This window comes from Notolepis coatsorum (genome assembly GCF_963971535.1).
Source record: "Notolepis coatsorum genome assembly, chromosome: 14".
Lineage (NCBI taxonomy): Eukaryota > Metazoa > Chordata > Actinopteri > Aulopiformes > Paralepididae > Notolepis > Notolepis coatsorum.
In genome coordinates, this window is record NC_140178.1 from 112,378,763 (window position 1) to 112,396,389 (window position 17,627).

At 41.8% G+C, this 17,627-nt stretch overlaps 1 protein-coding gene across 1 annotated transcript in view; it reads left to right on the forward strand.

Annotated features, from left to right (window-relative positions):
• The window catches only part of LOC311240717 (uncharacterized protein), a gene marked incomplete at its 3' end in the record, with an annotated part of 63,570 nt that overhangs the window by 27,500 nt on the left and 18,443 nt on the right, over positions 1–17,627 (forward strand). Inside the window, exon 3 of the mRNA XM_084329291.1 lies at positions 14,316–14,469. Within this exon, the coding sequence (XP_084185417.1) occupies positions 14,316–14,469 (154 nt within the window). The remainder of the gene's footprint in view (positions 1–14,315; positions 14,470–17,627) is intronic.

Below are 17,627 nucleotides of genomic sequence, written 5' to 3' on the forward strand. Positions count from 1 at the left end.
ACAACCCGCAGCTGAAGCCACGGTCAATCGTATTAAGTTTGGGAGCTACAAAATGAAGGAAGAGATAATACGCCGGACGTGGCAGAAGAAAAACGTCTCATGTGACAATGAACGCTTCTATGTCGACCATGATTTCCCCACTGAAATACTAAAGAAGCGAGGAGAATATGCCGAAGCCAAGAGAATAATGGAGAAGAATCTCAAGTTCCAGACACCGTATCCTGCGAAAATGAGGGTATCGAAGATGGCACCCGCCTATACCAGAACGCAGCGGAGGCGACGGCGGATATAGCAAGACGTCCACTGGATACCAGATCACCGTGGTGAACCCTACTGCCGACCCAGATCGAGAGGAGATACTGCGGCTGTCTACCTGGCAGACAGTGGGAAGACAACGGGACCTACATATAGACTACAGTGTGAGCCATACGTTACATTAGGGTATACAAAATAGTAGGGGCACAGTTTTGGGCAACCTGCCTTGTGCCAATTGCACTCCTCTGTTAGACGAGGGGGACCAAAGTTCACGGGTGAGTATCGATCTCACCCTCGGTACAATTGTTCTATCTGGGGTCCTATCGAACGTAGCTTGGGTAAATGTGGGGGGGGGGGGAATGTATTTGTTATATGTTCCTTTTTATTTCATCATATACTATGTTGTTGTATATATATCATCACAGTCTCAGGTCCTAGATATGGAAATATGGGATATAGCGCCCCAGACATAGAAGCATTACGTGCTGGATTGCACAGGGGAGATACATTACAAGGGATATGGGGCTGATTAAAATAGTATCGTGGAATATAGACGGATGTCATCATCCCATTAAGAGAAAAAAAAGTACTGACGTTCTTGAAACAAAAAAAGACGGATATTGCACTAATTCAAGAATCACACCTGAATGAGGAAGAGTCGGCCAAGCTTAAGAGGGTCTGGGTGGGACAAATATTCTATAGTACGTTCTCTTCTAGGAAGAGGGGGGTGGCAATATTAGTGAGAAAAAACATAGACGTTAAGGTGCACAACAGTTTCTCGCATGATGGGGGGAGATGGGTTATATTGGATGCAGATTTGGAGGGACAGAGAACTACATTAGCTAATATATATGCGCCCAACGTGTAGTCCTCAGACTTTTTTCATGAAGTATGTGAGGTGATTAGGAAGATAGGGAATAGCAATGTAATCATAGGGGGGGACTTCAACCTGGTTGGAAACACCTTGCTGGACAAATCATCTCAACCCAGGACCGCTGACAACGCAGGGAGACTGGCGGTCGGTCGGTGTACTGGTAGATGAATTGGGTCTAGTGGATATCTGGAGGGTTCTGAACCCACAGGAAAGAGACTACACGTTTTACTCTCACCCACATGCCTCATACTCTAGAATAGACTATTTCCTGATCTCTAACACGCTGGTAGAACAAGTAGCAGATAGTAGGATAGGGAACATTGTAATATCTGATCATGCTCCAGTTGAGTTGGTAATCACATCCATAGAGGAGGGGCAGCGGTCCCTGAGATGGCGATTCAATAACCTAATGTTGAATGATGAAGTGTCATGTGCATACATTAGAACTATATTTAAGGAATTCTGGGAACTTAATGAAGGGTCAATAGATGATAGTGGCATAATGTGGGACACATGTAAATAGGGCTGGGCGATATGGCCTAAATATGATATCACGATATTTTCTGACCTTTCGGCGATACACGATACACATCACGATGTTTTTCCTTTTTTCCCCAAACAATTCATTATGAGGCTTACCAAGACAGTATTTGAGTTTGCAAGCGAACATTAAAGACAAAAGACTCATGCATTTAGCATTTTTATATTATATATTAGATTTAGATTATTGGATTCTTGGATTATATATTTAGCATTTTAGCCTTTCGTTTTTTAGATTATATATTAGATTAGATTTAGATGAATAGATTACATATTGTAACTATTTATTTATTTACATGTATGTATACATTTATTATTTGAACGGCTTAAGGCTATATCTGTACTTGGTGTTTGTTTGTTGTGTTGCATACTTGAAATAAACTTCAATCAAATCAAACCCCCCCTCCCTTAAAAACAAAAACCTGTGTTTAACCTAGCCATCTATAAAACATCATGCTAAAACTGTGAAACAAATGTCCTACTCCCCTAAAGAAAGAAATACATAGCAATTAGCAAACATGACTCAGTTATCCAATAGTGCTGCTGCTTTTTATTTTGTTAAAATATTTTAGTTAATAAGACTAAAAGACTACAATATATATGACTACAAGGGCCAGAAGCCGACTTCATGACGGCTTCCTGTCCTCTCATTCCATTTCCGGTTTTCCGGTTAACGTTACATTTTCAACAACAGATTGCTGCTAATTAAACACTTCATGGAAACGGAGTAACGTTAACGTTATGTCGAGTTCATACGTGTAGTGTAGTGTAGTATGAACTCGACATAACGTTAACATTACTCTGTGTCCACTGTTGCTGCCACTGTTGCGTCGCAGATGGATGGTACACTCTGTTAGCTCCGTAGCTAATCCGCTCATAGACTAATTTACCGATAGCAGTACCGTTAACGTCGGAGCTTACTCCTGGGTTTCAGGGGGCATCCCTAGCACCGAGCCACCGCCTCTCTGTCTCTGGCTAGGTGTGTGCGCTTGCGTGCGTGTATGTGTGTGTAGATGACGTAATTTGGGCAAGTGTGTGTGTGACTGACTTATTTTTTCTGCGAGAGGGAGAGGCGAGAGGGAGAGGAAAGCATTTAGCACTGCGCTTGTAAGTCTCATCTCAGCCGCGGCGGCCTCTAACGCGAGGGCAAAACATCACGATATCCATGATACGTTTAAAAAGTGTATCGTTAATGAACTGTACCCGATATTTATATAATATCGTCATATCGCCCAGCCCTACATGTAAAGCATACATGAGAGGACGACTCATACAATACAGTGCAATACTAAAAAGGGCAGAGAAACAGAAAATGACAGCATTGGACAAAGAAATTAAAGCACTCTCGAAACAGCACAGTCAGAGACCAGACCCAGAAACGTGGAGAAATCTGAACAAATCCAAATATGAATTGAACAACATATACCAAAAAAAGGCTGAATATGCTTTATTTAGGACCAACCAAAGATATTATGAACAAGGGGAGAGAGCGGGTAAAATACTAGCGAATCGGGTTAAACAAATGCAAAATCAAAATATTATATCCTCAACAGTGTTGTGCTAGTTACTGAAAAATAGTAACTCAGTTACTTTACTAGTTACTTCATTTCAAAGTAACTTCGTTACTTTACTAGTTACTTACACCCAAAAGTAATGAGTTACTGTGAAAAGTAACTATTTAGTTATTTAAAAAAAGACAAAAAAAAGATTGCTCCCGAGTCCCATGCCCCAGATACTCAAAATCGGTTGATCAACTTGACAGTTTCCATTCACATCACTGAACTCTGCTAAGCAATGTGGTCTAGATACAAACACAAATCTGACACAAACAAATGTTGTCCCGAGTCGATATAATAAGAAGTGCGCCGGTTGAAGGAACAGCCTTGATGTCGCCGGAGCGTTTCATTGCAACGTTGTTTAAGATATCAATCAAAGCATTGCAACGTTAGAATAGTTAGGATATCAATTGTGCATGAAAGGACTATATTTATATTGTTTGATTAGTATTATGAGATTCCCTGGCAGATTTCGTACAGTCAAAATCCGTTGATCAACTTGAGTTTCAGTGAACACATTGCACTCACCAAAGTCTGCGGTGGTCGAGATGTAACGTTAGTCCAGCTGACTCCAGCAGCCCCTCAAACATGTTCTTTATCTCGTTTCCATGTTGTATATTAATTATCTCTCCAAGTAGTTGCTAAATGGTTTGTTAGTTCGTTACTGCGTTCTTTTTATGTAGATTCATAGCGAGCGTCCTCCTGACTCCGTTTGATTTCGCCTGCGTTTGTTTTGTTTACTATAGAGAGCGTCTATTACTTTCCGTAGCCGCATTTCTGGTTTCCGCATTTCTGATTGGCCAGTGGCCACTGACTGACGCTCTCTGGTCAGAGAACGTCAGTCAGTGGCCAATCAGAAATGCGGAAACCAGAAATGCGGCTACGGAAAGTAATAGACGCTCTCTATAGTAAACAAAACAAACGCAGGCGAAATCAAACAGGAGTCAGGAGGACGCTCGCTATGAATCTACATAAAAAGAACGCAGTAACGAACTAACAAACCATTTAGTAACGGTAACAGCGTTACTGAATTTAAAAAGTAATGCGTTAGAGTACTAGTTACGGCAAAAAGTAACTTCGTTACTGTAACGCGTTAGTCCCAACACTGATCCTCAATTTATAATAAGGATGACAAAATTATTACAGACAAAAAGGAAATTAACAATGTTTTCAGGTGCTTTTACCAGGATTTATATACCCCACAGGCGGCGGTGGATCAGGTAAAAATGGACGCGTTCTTCAACAAGATTGAATTACGATCGTTATCGAAACGACAAATAAAGTCAATGGAGGGGGATGTCTCGATAGAGGAAATACACGCGGCAATCAATAGCCTTAAATTAGGTAAAGCGCCAGGAGACAATGGGTTTACTCCCGATTTCTACAAACAATTCAGTGATATAATCTCTCCAAGACTATTGAAAGTATATCAAGATTCACTGTTAAAAGGGAGCTTGCCCACTAGCTTGAGATCGGCCACTATTACGTTACTACAGAAAAAGGGCAAAGACCCTCAATACTGTGGGAACTATAGGCCTATATCCCTAAGCAATTTGGAAGAAAAAGTATTAGCAAAAATACTAGCAAATAGAATAGAAGATGTACTACCAAGTTTGGTACACTCAGACCAAGTGGGTTTCGTGAAGGGGAGAAACTCGGCTGATAATATTCGCAGACTCCTACACATAATGTGGAAGGTTAGGAATGATGTAGAGCCTACAGTGGCCTTCTCATTGGACGCCGAAAAGGCCTTTGATAAGGTGGAATTTGCATTCTTATTTCACACGCTAGAGCGCTTCGGATTCGGACTATCGTTTACTGGGTGGGTAAAGCTGTTGTACACAAATCCGATGGCTTCTGTCTTGACTAACGGGATCGTATCCTCCAGTGGCGGCTCTACCACTAGGGGCGCTAGGGCGCCGACCCACCTGCTGGCCAGCTGCTGTTAAATCGGAGAAGAAGACAATAAAACTTTTTCGTTTTTGTGTTTTATAGCCCTATAAATAATATAAACATGTTTAAAATTAATAATATTTACTCATTTTAAGTGTTTGTATTTCCAATGCACAATATAACGTTATTATCTAAATTAAAAAAACATCGTTTTCCAGAGCAGGAAGTGACATCACGTTTTTTTTTTTTTTTTTTTTTTTCTTTTTTTTTTTTTTCTTCGGCCCGGGCTATACGCGATAGCGCTCTGAGTGCGCGTCACAGTTTGATCGCTGTCTCCGTCACAGCCAATCAGTGCATACGGCGTTGTGCGTTGAAATATGACTATTATGTTGGAATCCGAGCGCGATTTGAAGCGGTCTAGAAAGCAGCGTGAACTTCCGTGAGAATTTCCATAGCCGCATTTCGCGGAGACGCTCTCTGATTGGCCGACGCCAGTATTTTTTTCCTTGGCAGAATTTCACAGAGACGATCTCTGATTGGCCGAATCCAATTTCTAATGTTCCAATTCTAGCTTCTAGCTTGGTTCCTGGTACTAGGACTGTTGTTTGTCTTAGAGCGTGCCGTGCCGTGACTGCAAGTTCTTTAGACTGTTAAGCTTAGGCACTCTTTCAAAGTTGGTTAAGGTTAGAGTTTGTCTTAGAGCATGGCGATAGAACGCCAGGTAGTTTGCAGTCTGTTCGAGCGGAAATGGACAAAGGAATGTACTTGTTGAGTGTTGTGCTAACGTCGACGAGCTCAGCTGAGCTAACACTTGGCTAACAAGCTATATGGCGGATTATACACGTTTCCTGCCCTGGACGTTTCAACTAAACAGTGAGTCTCTCTCTCTCTCTCTCTAACGTTAGTAGTACTAGGCTGGTGCGGGCTAACTGGCTATCGTTCTGGCAGCTAACGTTAGTAGTACTAGACTGGTGCGGGCTAACTGGCTATCGTTCTGGGAGCTAACGTTAGTAGTACTACTAGACTGGTGCGGGCTAACTGGCTATCGTTCTGGGAGCTAACGTTAGTAGTACTACTAGACTGGTGCGGGCTAACTGGCTATCGTTCTGGGAGCTAACATTAGTAGTACTACTAGGCTGGTGCGGGCTAACTGGCTATCGTTCTGGGAGCTAACGTTAGTAGTACTAGGCTGGTGCGGGCTAACTGGCTATCGTTCTGGCAGCTAACGTTAGTAGTACTAGACTGGTGCGGGCTAACTGGCTATCGTTCTGGGAGCTAACGTTAGTAGTACTAGGCTATCGTTCCGTGATTTGTTTACTTGGTAACACGGGTTGCTAAGGAATTTAGGTTCGAGGTTGAAGAAATCTCTCTCTCTCTCTCTCTCTCTCTCTCTCTCTGCTTAACGTTAACGTTTGTAAATAGTTTTTTTAGGAGCAGTACTACTGCTGGCCATTCATGAAGCGAGACATTGCTGATTGTTTATTTATCGATGGCTCATTGATTTAACTACTGCAGCTCTCTCGGATTGAAAATACGTGGATTATGGCTTGTTCAATATCGTCTATGTTTGAATGAATGAATGAATGAGAACTTTATTAACAGATTGCAGAATGGGTACAATACAGTAGGGCTCAATACACACAATTGTTAAGGGGATGCAGACCAGAGAAAGACGTTTGTCTTGTTTACATCAGGGTCCCAGATTTTCGATTCATATCGATAGTTTAATAGCTAGCCTTGGCTCGTTTAACAATATGCAAAATATGTGTACAGCCCTGTACTCATACTGAAGTTATTCTTGGTATATAATAGGTCTGATTGTGTAACGAATCGATTCCACGTCGCGCTGTGTGTGAGAGAGAGAAGGAGAGAGGGAGAGATCTGCCTGTGTTTGTAGACGGGCGAGTTTTGGTTCTAACTTTTCTATTTATATATTGTGTTTCAAGTTGTGAATTAGAGTCTAGACTATACTTTATTTGACTGGTTGTGTGTTGTTGTAGTAACAGCTGAGCGACTCGTTCATAAGAGCCGATTCATTGCCGTGAGCGTGAGTCGAATCGCTCACGTCTTGCCATGAGTGTTGCGTGGTACTGTACTGTACATGTTTGCATTTTGCAAAATGTTTGGTATAGCGCCCCTAGTGGCGAAGTACCCACCGGCCGCCACTGGTATCCTCGCCCTTTAACCTAGGACGGGGGACGAGGCAAGGTTCTCCGCTTTCTCCCCAAATGTTCGCGCTTTTCCTCGAACCACTTGCTATCGCACTAAGGACTAACCAAGACATCAAAGGGGTAATAGCGGGACAGGTGGAACATAAACTGTTTTTATATGCGGATGATATCTTATTGGTATCCAGCAATCCCCAAACAGCAGCTGGGGTCATTGGAACTGTTATCGAGTCCTTCTCGGAAATATCTGGATACACAATCAACTGGAGCAAGTCAGAAGCAATGCCTCTCTCTAAGTGCTGTCCCCCTGCTATTAGGAGGGGATGGCAGTACAGGTGGATGCCGCCAGGGTTGATATATCTAGGAATAAAGCTGATCCCAGGTCTGAAAGAGATAGTACAAGCCAATATTGCCCCTATAATCGAACACGTTAGTGCTCTGACCCAGAATTGGGCCAAGATGAATATGTCCCTCCTTGGGAAGGTAAACTTAGTAAAAATGATATTGGCTCCCAAATTAAATTATATCTTATATATGCTGCCGCTGACCCTCCCGACTCAGTTACTCAAACAGTATGACAAGGTAATTAATGTATATTTGTGGGGGGGGCAAAAGGCCGCTATTTGGTCGGGCCAAAATGTATGCAGCAAAGGAAGATGGCGGCTTATCCCTGCCTAAGCTAGACTGGTATCACTACGCGTTCTCACTCTCCCAGCTCTCCAAATTGAATCACTCGACTGAGGAGGCACCTGCTTGGGTCAAGATGGAGGAGGAAATGGTATATCCCTCATCTCTGGAATCCTTCCTGACACAATCAGACAGACTTATACCTTTTAAGAACCCTCTAATGGCGTTTGCCAGGGAAACTTGGAATCAGTCGCACAGGCTGACTAGTGATAGCCCATATCTAACTACAAGAGCCTCTATATGGTATAATAAAAAACTAAAGACTGGTAAGAAATCAGTCATATGGGACGACTGGATTAAAAGGGGGATACATGTACTAGGTGATATAGCCGGGGAAGATGGGATATTACCTTTTGAGGATATTAGAAAGGACTTTGGTATAGATAATAAAAACTTCTATAAATTCCTACAGATTAGACATTGTATATCGTCATCAATGGGAGGGCCAAAATGTGGCCCGATTACTGCAATTCAAGAAATATTTTATAAAGGATGGCGTAGGAAAGGCGGTGCGTCAAGATTCTATGATGTTATAAGGGAACACAATCCACCCAAGTTGGCGGGTCTGAGGTTGAGCTGGGAGAACGATGTACGTGAGGATATTACTGAGGAAATATGAGAGAAGCTGGTGTCCAAATGGGGTAAATTCTCGCGGGAAGCACAATCACAATGTATCTTTTACAACGTTTTAAACAGAAGCTATTGGACGCCTAGTAAACTGGCCAAACTAAAATTAAAGGAAAACTCAAACATTTTGGGAAATTAGCTTATTTAACATCTTCCCTGGAGTTAGACAAGAAGATACATAACTTTTTTGTCTCTGTGCGTGCATTTAGCTTAGGGAACAGTCCGTTAGCATAGCTTAGCTTCATCACTGGAAGTGAGGCAGATCCGGAGCCTTACAGTGTATAGTTTGATTGATTGATTGAAAAGTGTATTAACAGATTGCAGAATACACTCCAAATACAACTCCAAAACGTTCATGTAAACATGTTGTGACCTGTGTATTCACCACGTGGAGAAATAAAAAATAATTGAATTAGACAATTACGTTTTATAAGCAAATATACTCGGAACAATTTTTTTGCCCAACCACTGCTCTCTGAGCGCAGCCAGTGATTTCAACGTGACGCTGTTGATTGTTACATTCTCATTCATTCAAAAGATCCGAACCGATTGAAGTTTATGGATACCATGACTTGAAATCCTCTTACCTTGACGATTTAAAAGCCTCCCCAATTTAGAAAACAGTAATCCAAGCTCTGGTATATTGTTATACCGGACGCTCTGAGCTAACCGGAGCTAACACAGATCAGGATCGTAAAGCATATGTGACCAGGTATGGACTTCAGGGTCATGTTGAGGGATCTTAATTTTTTTTTTTTTACATATTATGAAAGTACAGATTCATACCTTCGAAATAAGCCATCACTTGAACATTTTGGTGGGATACTTTGCAAGCTACTTCCTATGATTCATGGTGATTATCACAAAACGTATTCAGAGATAATAACCTTCAAGAGACGAGCAGGCTATTCTGTGACAATAGTGAAACAACTACAACACTACCCAGAAGTCATTGTAATCCATGGCCCCCCTCTTTCTAGGGCAATTAACACCTGGCAGCTTTCCAGTCTGAGGCTCTTTGTTATTACAATGAGTCTGGTGACTGGTAGTGGTAGTGAAAGGGACCCTGATAATAAACAAGAGATTAATCAAGTTTCAAGATTTTATTAGCATTTAAAATAACACGATATAAAAATAGACATGCTAAAGTCAATGTTCAATGTTCTGATGGCCTCTCCAGAAGCATTTAGATGTAAATACATGTAGTGTGGTAGTGAAAGGGTTAACCTTCTGTAGTGTGGTAGTGAAAGGTTAACCTTCTGTAGTGTGGTAGTGAAAGGGTTAACCTTCTGTAGTGTGGTAGTGAAAGGTTAACCTTCTGTAGTGTGGTAGTGAAAGGTTAACCGTCTGTTGTGTGGTAGTGAAAGGGTTAACCTTCTGTAGTGTGGTAGTGAAAGGTTAACCTTCTGTAGTGTGGTAGTGAAAGGTTAACCTTCTGTGGTGTTGTAGTGAAAGGTTAACCTTCTGTAGTGTGGTAGTGAAAGGGTTAACCTTCTGTAGTGTGGTAGTGAAAGGTTAACCTTCTGTAGTGTGGTAGTGAAAGGGTTAACCTTCTGTAGTGTGGTAGTGAAAGGGTTAACCTTCTGTAGTGTGGTAGTGAAAGGTTAACCTTCTGTAGTGTGGTAGTGAAAGGTTAACCTTCTGTGGTGTTGTAGTGAAAGGTTAACCTTCTGTAGTGTGGTAGTGAAAGGTTAACCTTCTGTGGTGTTGTAGTGAAAGGTTAACCTTCTGTTGTGTGGTAGTGAAAGGGTTAACCTTCTGTAGTGTGGTAGTGAAAGGTTAACCTTCTGTAGTGTGGTAGTGAAAGGTTAACCTTCTGTAGTGTGGTAGTGAAAGGTTAACCTTCTGTGGTGTTGTAGTGAAAGGGTTACAACATCTCTCTTGCGTGCTGCAACAGCAGCAGCTCTTCAGCGTTCAGATTTTTATTCTGCACAAAGAAATCCGCGGTACTAAGCGCTTCTGTGTGTGGCAGTGAAAGGGTTACAACATCTCTCTTGCGTGCTGCAACAGCAGCAGCTCTTCAGCGTTCAGATTTTTATTCTGCACAAAGAAATCCGCGGTACTAAGCGCTTCTGTGTGTGGCAGTGAAAGGGTTACAACATCTCTCTTGCGTGCTGCAACAGCAGCAGCTCTTCAGCGTTCAGATTTTTATTCTGCACAAAGAAATCCGCGGTACTAAGCGCTTCTGTGTGTGGCAGTGAAAGGGTTACAACATCTCTCCAGCAGTCCAGCCTCGCGCTGCAGCTGCTGAGCACCAAGCCGCGCGATTGTACCATTTGTAACGTCGACACATCCAAGCTTTCAACAGTGTTATTTAGATGTATTTACCCATTAGGTTGGAAAAAATGCACCCTAACGAAATTCGTTCGCTCATAAAATTCTAACTGTGTTTTAATGGTTTTTAATTAAGTTAAAACATACGTTTTATAAGGGTCAAGGCCTATTTTTTTTTAATCTTTTTTTTAGACACTGCGTTACGTTGCTTATAACTTATAACATTAAGATAGTGTATTAATAGTGTGTTATTCTCTCTCTGAGAAAGGAAAGCTAAATAATGATGTCTGTGTGTTAACACCTATTAAGTACAGTACTTGGCCCCTGTGGACAGGCCCAAGCCCGCTCGTGTAGTTTTTTATCCTCAATTGAAAGAAAAATTTTGGAACTATTATAGCAATAATTACCTCATTTACAAGTTGTATTTAAGTTTGCAACTAAGGGCAAATAATGGAACAGATTAATGACAATTCAAATATGTAAAAAAAATCAACATTTCGATTTTTGGGATTTTCTGGACAGCAAGACATTAAGTCATTTCAGAGCACCTCCCCCTTTGCGGATCAAATCGGGTTTGGTCACGGCGAGTCACATATATAATGACTTCCTTTCTGGGGTGTCAAAATAAAAGTGCGACGTTTATAGCAGCGGAAAACGTTTATTTTGTACATTATCTAACGTTAACATGAACCTAAACTAAAGTTAAAACGTTTTATTTCTCCACGTGGTGAATACACAGGTCACAACATGTTTACATGAACGTTTTGGAGTTGTATTTGGAGTGTGTTCTGCAATCTGTTAATAAACTTTTCAATCAATCAATCAAACTATACACTGTAAGGCTCCGGATCCACCTCACTTCCAGTGATGAAGCTAAGCTAAGCTGTTCCCTAAGCTAAATGCACGCACAGAGACAAAAAAGGTATGTATCTTCTTGTCTAACTCCAGGGAAGATGTTAAATAAGCTAATTTCCCAAAATGTTGGAGTTTTCCTTTAAGGGACAGTGACATCTGCTGGAGATGTGAGAAGGAGACAGGCACTTTACTACATATGTTATACGAATGTGAGAAAGTCCGGAAAATGTGGGATCAAATTGTGATATTCCTAAGTAAAGTTTTGAATGTAAAGGTGAATAACTCCCCAATGGCATGTGTTTTGGGTATAGTTCCGAAAGAGATTAAACTGCCTAAATACCAGGGAATGTGGTATAGAATGGCCATGATATCAGGGTGTAGAATTGCCTTACGACATTGGAAATCACCCATTGATATTACTTTTAAAGAATGGATGGAACTAATGTTCCGGACAGCATCATATGAAAGGGTAACATATAGAGTCGCAGGGAGAGAGGATATCTTTGCTGAGGTGTGGGACAGTTTTCTACACCTGACTGAACGGTCTGGGGACGAATGATTAAGGTGGGGTTTCAGTATTATCAAAGATTAATGTGAAAAATGGGATTTGACCTGATGGTACCTATACTTTATATTGTATTATGTATGTATATGCATTAGGGTGCATCAAATTGCAATGCAAAAATTTAATCTCAACATATCAATCTGTGTGGGGTTGCATTCTGTTCGGACAAACATAAAAATGATTTGTGCAAAGTTTGGGAAAGATTCGTTGAGATTTAGAGGTAGCACACAGCATGTGAAATATATGAAAATTGGCCTTTTTGGGCGTTTTACTAGATAACATGACAAGGCAATTTCAAAAACGGCAAGAAATAGTTTTTGAGAACAACATTTATTAACCCTAACATTTAAGAACAAAATGTTTGATAACAACATTGAAATAGTCTTTCAAACATGTCTCAAGCATCCTAGAGTCCTAGACCTGGTCCAGCTTGCGCTTGCAGCAGCGAAGATGTGGCCGTGTTGAGCGGTCATGCTCAACTGCCTGTAGCACATTCTGCAGGTGCTCCTCGCTCCTGGCTGCTGCCACAAAGTCTGACGTCAGTTTGACGCCACGCTCGGCACAGTCATTCACAACATTGATGGCGCGTACATTCACTGCACCCATCTGAAATGCTGTACTGGTAACCCAATCCTCTACATCCAGTGAAAGAAACGCGGGGTCGATGTGCAGCAGGTGCATGCCGAACCAGCAGTCTCGGTTGGCAAGGTCAGCCAAGCTGGTGGTCGGCGAGAGGGTTGGAAACTTTGGCTTGCCGAAGCCAGTGCCAAAGCGGAGCTGTGGGGCTTGCATGGATATATCAGCCGGCTTGTGCTCCAATATAGCATTTGCAAGTGCGCGCCGCTCGCCAACTGGCACCTTGGTGCTGAAGAGTGCCAGGGGCAGCATCTCGCCTGACAGGTACCATAGGTGCCGCTTCAGCGCCTTAATCGCTGATGCTGCGATGCCCTCGTCAACAGACTTGTATGCGTACAGGTTGTGGTAGAGTGTAAGGTCATTCCATGCCACATCTACGGCCGCGTCGCAGGTCAACCACCACGTTGCGTAGATGTGTGTGATGAAGTTGGCAAACGCCCGAATCTTCAGCACCTGCTGCTGCGTAGTGATGGTCCCCTGAGGAAGCAAGGCAATGTGCTGCTCCATCAAGGCCAGCTTGAGAGTGTAGAGCAGCTTAGCCATCCACCGTGCCTTGTGCAGTGCTCCCGGTCGTTGGAAGTTAACTGGAGTGTGCTCTGCACTGTCTGCACTCAGATACACAAGACATAGCTGCACGAACTCGCGATAGTCTCCTCGCTTGTAGTCGAGCACTCCTGCAGCGCACACAATTAGTTCAGCACGCAACTTGCCCAGGAACGGTGTTTCGGCATCGCCAGGAATGTAGCGGGCCAATGGGCCGCTGTCCTTGTGTGGCAACAGGTTCCAGTTGTATGTATAGTAATGTTTTTTTTTTTGTAAGTGCTTTTTTAATTTCCATGTCAGTTGTTAATGTGTTTGTATGAGTCTTTTGTATGTTTTGTATGTTACGAAAAAGAAAAAGACAAATCTTGGATGTTGCATATTATGCTGTGGAAAGATGTCTTGTGAATATTGGAAAGATTTGTGCAAAAATATCAATAAAAAAAAATGAAATTCAAATCAACCATTCGCATTGAAAGTTTTTGTTCATCCATGATAAAATTGTTCTGAATCAAGAAATATAATTTTTTTTATCTAAAGTTATAACTAATTGTCGGAAATTGGTTTTAAGCCATAAATATTGGATCCAAATTCTATATAAAAAAATGCATTTAAAAGTGCTTTTAACCCTTTCACTGCGACAATACACAGAAGGTTAACCCTTTCACTGCCACACGACAGCAGGTTAAAACCGTCGGTAGTGTGATGGTAAAGGGTTAACCTTCTGTGGTGTGGCAGTGAAAGGGTTCAAATGAAAAATAATACTTGGAAAAGTACTTGAAAGTCCTTGAATTTCATTTTGCAATGTCTGACTGTGGGAACCCTGCGTCTTGTTGTCCGTGTAGCGGTCCTCTTCGTCCACCATGGCTCAACCTCAACACAACGACTTCATCCTGGGCAGCAAGGCTGACCATACAATCAGCCAAATGAGAGACGACACGCAGGCCTACATTGAGCGACCCGTGGAAACAAAGATGGCTGCCAACGAGATTTTAACAGGCAAGTAATACACAGGGTTCACACAAGGTCCTTTAAGTGCTTGAAATTCAAATCAACCATTCGCATTGAACGTTTTGTTCATCCATTCCATGATAACATTTATCTGAATCAAGAAATATAATTTTTTTAATCTAAAGTGTAACTAATTGTCGGAAATATACATATTGGATCTGACAGGGTGTCCGCGGATCCTTAAAAAGTCTTAAAAGGTCTTAAATTCGTTTATCAATAATTAAGGCCTTAGTTTGTCTTAAAATGTCTTAAATCCATTTTCAGAGGTCTTAAAAATGCCATAGAAAGGAAAGATAAAATGCCATGTCATCTTATGTTTTATTATGAAATCTGGGGGAAAGCGGTTAACGGGAGATAAAGTTTGACTTTTCATTGATCGTGTTGTAGAATCACGCAGACCGGAATGGGGCGGAACCAACAAAACTCCTTGTGTTGGCCGGGGAACCATTTCAGCAACGGAGTCTAGCTAACGTTAGCAAGGCGAAGCGATACCGCTAACGTTACGTTTAGTTTAGTTTAGCATTTGCACTCGTTAATATGGGAAAGTGCCAATTTAACGAGAACTGGCTCGACAATCCACTGTTTGCGCGATGGTTGGTCCCAGTCAAAGACCATTACGAGGCTTGCTGCAACAACAAAAAAAGAGCAGTCGCGTCGCACATGCTGAGCGCTAAGCATGTTACCTCTGCAAAAACCCGCCTGCAAACTACTGTTTCGAATTTATTTTCGGCCCCGCCTGCCTCCACACCAGCTGCGCCATCAGGTAGGACTATAACATTTGCACCAACAGAAGTCCGGATAACATTCGGCTCCACGCCAAAGCTTGAAGCTGAGGTCTTAAGTTGAAAATAATCTATTCACGGATGTAAACAAGGACACGTTTGTGTTTATGTTCGATGAGAGCTTCACCCACTATGTATTTTTTCCTCCCACCCACCCCCTCCTAATGACGTACAGTATCCTCCCATGTATGTTAGGATCTATGGGTAACAGTACTGTATATTTGCATATCGTATATGTCACAAATGTAACAGTACAGTACTATATACCTGTATGTCCCTATGGCCTATGCCATAAATGTCATTTATGTTGAGTGTCATAAATGTCACTATGAATTGAAAATGGGGGACCCTGATGTAAACAAGACAAACGTCTTTCTCTGGTCTGCATCCCCTTAACAATTGTGTGTATTGAGCCGTACTGTATTGTACCCATTCTGCAATCTGTTAAACAAAGTATTCATTCATTCAACCAAACCACAAAAACAAAACAACTGGATGAATGAATGAAAACTTTATTTAACAGATTGCAGAATGGGTACAATACAGTACGGCTCAATACACACAATTGTTAAGGGGATGCAGACCAGAGAAAGACATGTGTCTTGTTTACATCAGGGTCCCCCATTTTCAATTCATAGTGACATGACATTTATGACATACACAACATACATGACATTTATGGCATAGGGACATACATGACATACAGGTATATAGTACTGTAGTGTTACAATTGTGACATATACGATATGCAAATATACAGTACTGTTACCCAGAGATCCTAACAGAAAATATATACATATGATGGGGAGGAGACTGTACATTAGGGGGGGGGGGGGGGGGGGGGGGGTTTGGACATTTACGGTGCCCAGTTTCTAATTGCAGCCTCCCGTAGGTGCTCTTTAAGAGCGGTTTTGAATGTGGGCAGGGGTAAAGTGGGTTTTAGGAGTGAGGTTAAGCAGTAGTCTGACCAGTTTGTTTTGTGATGCTTGTAATCTTGTTTTTAGGGCCTTTGAGGTGCTTTGGTACCATGAGGTGCAAGCATAGTCGAGTCGTAGTACCCTTGAATGAGTGCTCCTGTTAGAGTCTTCAGGGTATTCTTGTTTACCAGAGAGGAGATCTGGGCCCTGTTCCCCGTACCTGGCTAACTGAGTTAGCCGGATAATTTCCAGTCTAGCCTGACTTAAGCCAGACCTTTCCATTCCCCGACGCTCGATTGTCTAAATCACCATGACAACAGATCAAAAAGTTTGAGCCTGGTCGAGAGCAGGGTTAACTTTAGTTAGCCGGATGAAACATGGCCACGCCCCCGCAAATAAATGACAGCTCGCTTCCTGAAATGATTCTCACAGTCTAGAGATCCCATTTATACCATTCTGAATTATGTTTCTGTGCTTCGTTTTCCTAGAGGGGGCTTTTGAAATGTATAATAATAGAACTAAATGCTGATAATAAATCATATTCAGCCTATAGATTTACTTTGTCCTAAATAAAATAATGCACGTCATATACGGCGCTCGGAGTGCGATACACGCTGCAGGCGCATTGCAAATGTGAATCCCGCGGGGATATTTTTAATGAATGAAACCTATCGGCCGTTTGGCTCTGATTAGTTTCATATATTCTCCGCTGTAGATTTGCTTAACGAAGCGCCCGGATTGTGTTTCATTCAAGCATAAAATTGAAGTGTCTATGCGTGGATTGTGGTTTTTGTGTGATATTGTAACTGGGATTAAAATGTCTGAGATGCGCTGTTTGACGGATTTGAGAAATTGAATGAGCCGTTGACGTCACATTAATGCATTTGAGAATAAAGAGATAAAACTTCATTCAAAAGAAAAATATTCGAAACACGGGTCTTTGTCCATTGATGGATAAACAATGTATATATCCCGTCTAGCACATTGGTCCAACGGCAAGTGCGCAAACCTGTCAACCCGACGGCCCGGTTCGAAACCCCGTGTTTCCAATATAATTTTTTTGGAATATAATATTAATGATTATACGCAAAAGTAGCCTAGTTTTAAGTTAAAATATTATAAATCTACATGCATTGAGGATGTCATTCTTTATATAGCTCTAAACGTGCACCAAAGTATTTACATTGCAAAAAGAAGAAAAAGACTAGAAGGAGGGGGATTCGAACACGGGCCGTCTGCGTGGAAGTCAAAAGCACAAACCGTCACACCACAGTGCAGATAAGTAAAAGATCCACCATACATCAATCAATGGATAAGAGAGCCGTATCCTTATTCTGAAACAGTTGAACTAATTATTTTCGCTAGCAAGATCTCATTTGATTATCCAATGCATAAACCTACTGCCAGCAGGCAAGTTTAAAGAAATATAATCTGATTGTTTGGGGTA